The sequence below is a fragment of the Arachis hypogaea genome, chromosome 20 (genome assembly GCF_003086295.3).
Source record: "Arachis hypogaea cultivar Tifrunner chromosome 20, arahy.Tifrunner.gnm2.J5K5, whole genome shotgun sequence".
NCBI classification, from domain to species: Eukaryota; Viridiplantae; Streptophyta; class Magnoliopsida; order Fabales; family Fabaceae; genus Arachis; species Arachis hypogaea.
The window spans coordinates 129,767,394-129,773,407 of NC_092055.1; the positions used below are offsets into that span (position 1 = coordinate 129,767,394).

The window sequence follows — 6,014 nt, forward strand, 5'->3', positions numbered from 1 at the left end:
ACCAAAAATAAAGCTATTCACAATATATACAATAGCCAATAACATAGCACCATTACAACTCTCCGGCAACGGCGCCATTAATTTGGTACGAGATTCGTTGTCGGTCTAGAATTTCTCTTGTAGAAATAAAAACTTCGTTGTAAGAATAGCTCCAAACTAACAAACAACTCTCACATCAAATTAAATTTTGGTTTTGTCGCAAGTAGAAACCCCAATAAAGAATTAACCAAAGTATTTAAACCTCGGGTTGTCTCACAAGGAATTGTAATGAAGTGGACAATTATTGGCTATGAAGGAATAAAGGGGGTTTGATTGATAAAAGTGGCAATGAAATAAATGGCAAGAAAAATAAATCAAGCAAGTATTTAAAGAAGACAAGTAATAAAGAGAAGCAATTAATAAAGAGAGACATTCATGACAAGGGTTGAGAATATAGGCTTTCTATCCTAGTCATTAATCACAACAATACTTAACAAGAATTTATCTTATTTCGTCATCCCCAATGTTGAAAGAAGGTGTGAGTTATCTTCCATTAGAGAAAGTCAAACAAGACTAGTTAATCTCAAGTCAAAAATCCTAATCAACTTACTAATTGAATTAACAAGAGATTAGAGTCATTGAAAATGATATTAACTAATAACTCTAGATCACCAATCTAAATTGGGTATTAATGACTCAAGATTGCCCAATTACTCTTCCCAAGCCAAGAATGCTCAAAATCTACTCTAAAGTCCAACCAAGCATTTTGTCAAACGCTTGGAAGGTATAAAAGGAAAGCATAGTAGAAATGCAAGAATAATAAATCTACCAACTACTAATTGCAAGGAAAGTAAATCAACAACTCAAATCATCAATAAAAGAACATGAAACATTAAATTTCATTAAATGTAAACAAAATCCAACATGAGCATTCATAAACATAAAAGAGGAATAAAAGTAAAATTGACAAGAGAACTAAGAAGAATAGAGTAGTAGAAACAAGAAATTGTAAAGGAAACAAGATGAATTCAAGAAATCATGCCTAGATCTAAGATGTAAATAGCCTAAGAACCTTAATTCTAGAGAGAAGATGGAGCTTCTCTCTCTAGAAACTAACCTACATGATGCTAAGCTACAAACAATTGCTCCCCCCTTGCCCAAGCTTGAATTATGCATGAAATAGCATCATAAATGAGTTAGATTGGGCCCAAAATGAGCTAGAAATCGCTGGCCACGAGTTGCTCTTTAATGAACCACGTGCAACATCGACGCGTACACGTACAGTGCATGTACGCATCATTAAACGCGAAGCAACTATGGCAAATTTTATATCATTTTGAATCCCCGGATGTTAGCTTTCCAAAACAATTGGAACCACCTCCTTTGGACCTCTGTAGCTCAAGTTATGGTCGATTGAGTGCGAAGAGGTCAGGCTTGACAACTTTGCGGTTCCTTCATTTCTTCATGAGTTCTCCCACTTTGCATGCTTTTCTCCTCACTTCTTCCATCCAATACTTGCCTTATGAACCTGAAATCACTCAACAAATATATCAAGGCATTGAATGGAATTAAAGTGAATTGAATTTAGCTATTTTAAGGCCTAAAAAGCATGTTTTCACACTTAAGCACAAATTCAGAGAGAATTGCAAAATCATGCTATTTCATTAAATAAATGTGGAAAAAGTTGATAAAATCCCCTAAATTAAGCACAAAATAAACCACAAAATTAGGGTTTATCAGTAAGTTCAGGGATATTTAGGTTACCTACCCCTATTTATGGCTTCTCTTTAGAAATTAAGTTTGATAACTGGATGACAGAGTTCTAGGATTGCCTCTGGCATTCCCAGGACCTTATTTATTATACGTGTGGCACCTTTACCATGCTGAAAACCTCCGGTTCTCATCCTATACTGTGTTGTTATTTTCAGATGCAGGTCAAGAGGCTCCCCGCTAGGTGTCTGGATCTTGAAGCGGAGTAGTCCCTGGGTTATTTTGGGTTTTATGATTGTATATATATGTACCTATGTACTTAGCTTGCTCTCCAAGAAACTTGTTTATTTTATTCCTCATAGAGCTTAAGGGAGAGCTGGGACCTTATTTTGAGTATTTTGGGATATCTGTATATGTATGTATATATATTCTCTGGCCAGCCTTGGCTTCGCAGGCTGAATCAGGAGCTAGCTATGCTATTTTCTTGGCTTTCCTTTACTCTCTTGCTTATCCTAATCATTACCTCTTAGGTTTCTTAGCACGCAAGTAATCCTATTTCTTGAGCGTTGCGCTTTTTATTTTGCGATTTTATTTTACCCATTTTTCAAGGCTCCTAGTATATTATCTCTTTCACCATTATATGTATATTTTATCTGATTAGAGATCCGTAACACCACACTATCTCTGTTCTATGACTTAAGCGTAAGCCACTATGTAGTAGGGTGTTACACTATGGTATCAGAGTAGTTCGTTCCTACAAAGCCTGAGGACAGACTGACTATGCTTCTGTGCATTCTCTGTGTATGTGTCTATGTGCTAGTAGGATATCTAATTGATATATGTGGCATAAACGTTCATGAGTATGCATTTGGGACTTAAAGCACTAGACTTGCGATATTGAGACTGATCAACTTAATATCACTTGTTTGGTATGTATAGGGACCAGATGTCTACTCGCAGACATGGACGCGGGCGAGGTTGAGGCAGAATAGGCAATGCTATGCCTGAAGTGTCAGAGAATACTCCTAACCCTGTAGACTTCATGGCTGCTTTAGGCAATATGGCAGCAGCAATACAAGTGACAGCTGAAGCCTTGGGAAATCAAATTAATAATGGAAACAATAGTAATAATGGCGATAATGGTCCAATGTCACTTTCCTCCTTCCTGAAGGTTAACCCTCCGACCTTCAGAGGAACCTCAAACCCTACTGATGCGGATAACTGGATACAAGCTATTGAGCGGGCATTACAGGCTCAGCAGGTTCTTGATGAATATTGGGTTGAGTTTGGAACGTACCAGCTGCATGGTGAAGCTCAGCATTGGTGACAGGGCATAAGGCGCATTCTGCAGCCTGACGGGGTTGTGATCTCTTGGGAGATATTCCGAAAAGAATTCTATAAGAAATATTTCCCCAACTCAGTTAGAAATCCCAAAGAACTTGAATTGCTTCAGCTGAAATAGGGCCAGATGACCATTACTTACACAAATAAATTTGAGGAACTGTGCCGCTTTTCACACATCTGTCAGGGAGCTCCTGAGAATTTTACTGAGTGGAAGTGCATAAAGTATGAAGGGGCCTTCAGAGTGACATTCAAAGATTTGTAGCACGAATGAAGATTCGGGTGTTCTCTTAGCTTGTGAATAAGAGCAGGGTGGCCGAGGAGTGTGTCAGAAGGGTTGCAGCAGAAAAAGGAACATGAGGATGCCATTCCAAAGGACTACAAGGAGGAATTTTGCACCTAGGGGTAGACAGTTCAAGCGTGGCGGCTTTGTCCCTCAGAATAACCAGGGACAAGGCAACTTCAGGAGGCCTAATACCAATGCTAATCAGGGAAGAAGATAGGGGAAGCAGCTACAATAGGATTTGAGTTGCCATAGATGTAGGAAGTACTATTTAGGGCTGTCCAGGTTTGGGACTGGAGTCTGTTATTCCTGTGGACAGCCTGGACACTTGGCTAACAACTGCCCAGAGAAGAAGAGGTATGAGACAGGCAGAGTGCAGCAACCAAGGAGAGTATATACTACTTCTTCAGTAGGTGCTGAGGGATCAGAGACATTGATCAGAGGTAACTATGAGATGGCGGATAAAACTTTGAATGCTTTGCTTGATTCTGGAGCTACACATTCTTTTATTGCATTTGAGAAGGCTGATGAGTTAGGATTGAAAATAGTAGTCCTGGGGTATGATTTAAAGGTGTATAATGCCACCCACGAGGCTATGGTGACTAGGTTAAGGTGCCCCCAAGTTCCCTTTCGAATAGAACAGCGTGACTTCGTGCATAACTTAATTTGTTTGCCGATGACTGGTCTTGATCTTATTCTGGGATTGAACTGGTTATCCAAGAACCATGTTCTACTCGATTGCTCTACAAAAATAGTGTGTTTTATGCCTGAAGACATAGAAGGGCCGGTTGTGGTGAATAACTACTACATGAATTCCATGACAGTAAACTGTTCTAGGGCCGAATGCTAGGGAATATTGTTGTTAGCTACGGGTGTTTTGGGTGATGATCAGAGCTTGGAACAAATTTCGGTGGTGTGTGAGTTTTCGGAGGTATTTCCCGATGACATTGAAGAATTTTCACCTAACCAGGAAGTTGAGTTTGCTATTGAGTTGGTGCCTGGAGCTGGACCAATCTCGAGTGCTCTTTATAGGATGTCACCTCTAGAAATGGCCGAATTGAAGTCTCAACTGGAGGATCTGTTGGGTAAGAACTTTATCCGACCAAGTGTTTCTCTGTGGGGCGCACCGGTGTTCTGGTAAAGAAGAAAGATGGGAGTATGCACTTATGTGTTAACTATCGGCAGCTGAATAAGATTACTTTGAAGAATATATACCCGTTGCCAGGGATTGATGACCTGATGGACTAATTACAAAGAGCCGGTGTGTTCTCCAAGATTGACCTACGATCCAGATACCATCAAATAAGGGTCAGAGATGAAGATATTCCTAAAACTACCTTCATAACGCATTATAGCCACTATGAATACACAGTGATGTCCTTCGGATTGACTAATGCTCCGGCGATATTCATAGATTACATGAATAGGATTTTCCATCCATATCTGGATAAGTTTGTTGTAGTGTTTATCGACGACATTCTTATCTACTCTAAGACAGAGGATGAGCATGCAGAGCACTTGCGAACAGTGCTGCAAATCCTGAAGGATAGGAAGTTGCATGCCAAGCTATCCATGTGTGAGTTCTGGAAGTCTGAAGTGAAATTTCTTAGTCATGTGGTAAGTAAGCAAGGGATAGCAGTAGATCCTGCTAAGGTTGAGGCGGTGATGAATTGGGAGCGACCAACTTCAGTGATGGAAATCAGGAGTTTCTTAGGTTTGATGAGTTATTATCGGAGGTTCATTAAAGGGTTTTCATAGCTCGCTTTGCCTTTGACCAAGCTGACCAGGAAGGATGTTCCTTTTGAATGGACTCCTGAGTGCGAGGAGAGTTTCCTTGCGTTGAAGCAGAGGTTGACTACTGCACCTGTATTGGTGTTGCCTGAACCAAGAGAACCATTTGAGGTATACTGTGATGCATCCTTGAAGGGTTTAGGATGGGTGTTAATGCAGCATCATAAAGTTGTAGCTTATGCCTCATGTCAGTTAAGGCCACATGAAAGAAACTATCCAACTCATGATTTGGAACTCGCTACCGTGGTGTTTGCTTTGAAGATTTGGAGGCACTATCTCTATGGTGTGAAATTTCAAGTTTTCTCGGACCATAAAAGCTTGAAGTACCTATTTGAACAAAAAGAGTTGAATATGCGTCAGAGGAGGTGGATGGAACTCCTAAAGGACTATGACTTCGAGCTGAACTACCATCCGGGAAAGGCGAATGTGGTGGCAGATGCCTTGAGTAGAAAATCTCTATGTGCCGCTTGGATGATGCTAAGAGAGGAACAATTGCTAAAAGCCTTCCAAGGATTGAAACTGGAAATCAGAAAAGAGTTTGGGACTTTATGCATAAGTCAGTTATAGATTTCAAGCGACTTCAAGACTGAACTAGTAAAGGCTCATCAGAATGACCAAAAATTGTATAAGATTTTGCCGGCAATTGAGAAAGGAAAGCAATAGAGAGTGTCAGAAGATAAAGATGGGTTGTGGAGGTTCAAGGGTCGGATAATTGTGCCAGATGTCAGGGATTTACGACAGAGCATATTGGAGGAAGCTCATAAGAGCGGTTTCTCCATTCATCCGGGAAGCACCAAGATGTACCAAGACCTAAAGACGATGTTCTGGTGGCCAGGAATGAAAAATGATGTGGCATTGCATGTTTTCAAATGCTTAACTTGTCAGAAAGTCAAAATCAAACATCAAAGAC

General features: G+C 40.2%; 1 protein-coding gene across 1 annotated transcript; it reads left to right on the forward strand.

Annotated features, from left to right (window-relative positions):
- The first annotated feature begins 2,689 nt into the window (after nt 1-2,689).
- LOC140183230 (uncharacterized) lies at nt 2,690-5,671 on the forward strand. Its single transcript, XM_072231255.1, has 5 exons — nt 2,690-3,012; nt 3,599-4,136; nt 4,206-4,398; nt 4,686-4,930; nt 5,072-5,671. The coding sequence occupies exons 1-5, from the start codon at nt 2,690-2,692 to the stop codon at nt 5,669-5,671; spliced, it is 1,899 nt and encodes a 632-aa protein (XP_072087356.1).
- Nucleotides 5,672-6,014: the final 343 nt, after the last annotated feature.

What these genes read in the sequence shown, in the direction of transcription:
- LOC140183230 (XM_072231255.1), top strand. Translation starts at nt 2,690, where the DNA reads ATGCCTGAAGTGTCAGAGAATACTCCTAACCCTGTAGACTTCATGGCT. An exon ending in CATGGTGAAGCTCAGCATTG is followed by an intron (nt 3,013 to 3,598) that starts GTGACAGGGCAT and finishes AGGGCTGTCCAG; the next exon opens with GTTTGGGACTGGAGTCTGTT. An exon ending in TGAAATTTCTTAGTCATGTG is followed by an intron (nt 4,931 to 5,071) that starts GTAAGTAAGCAA and finishes GGGTTTTCATAG; the next exon opens with CTCGCTTTGCCTTTGACCAA.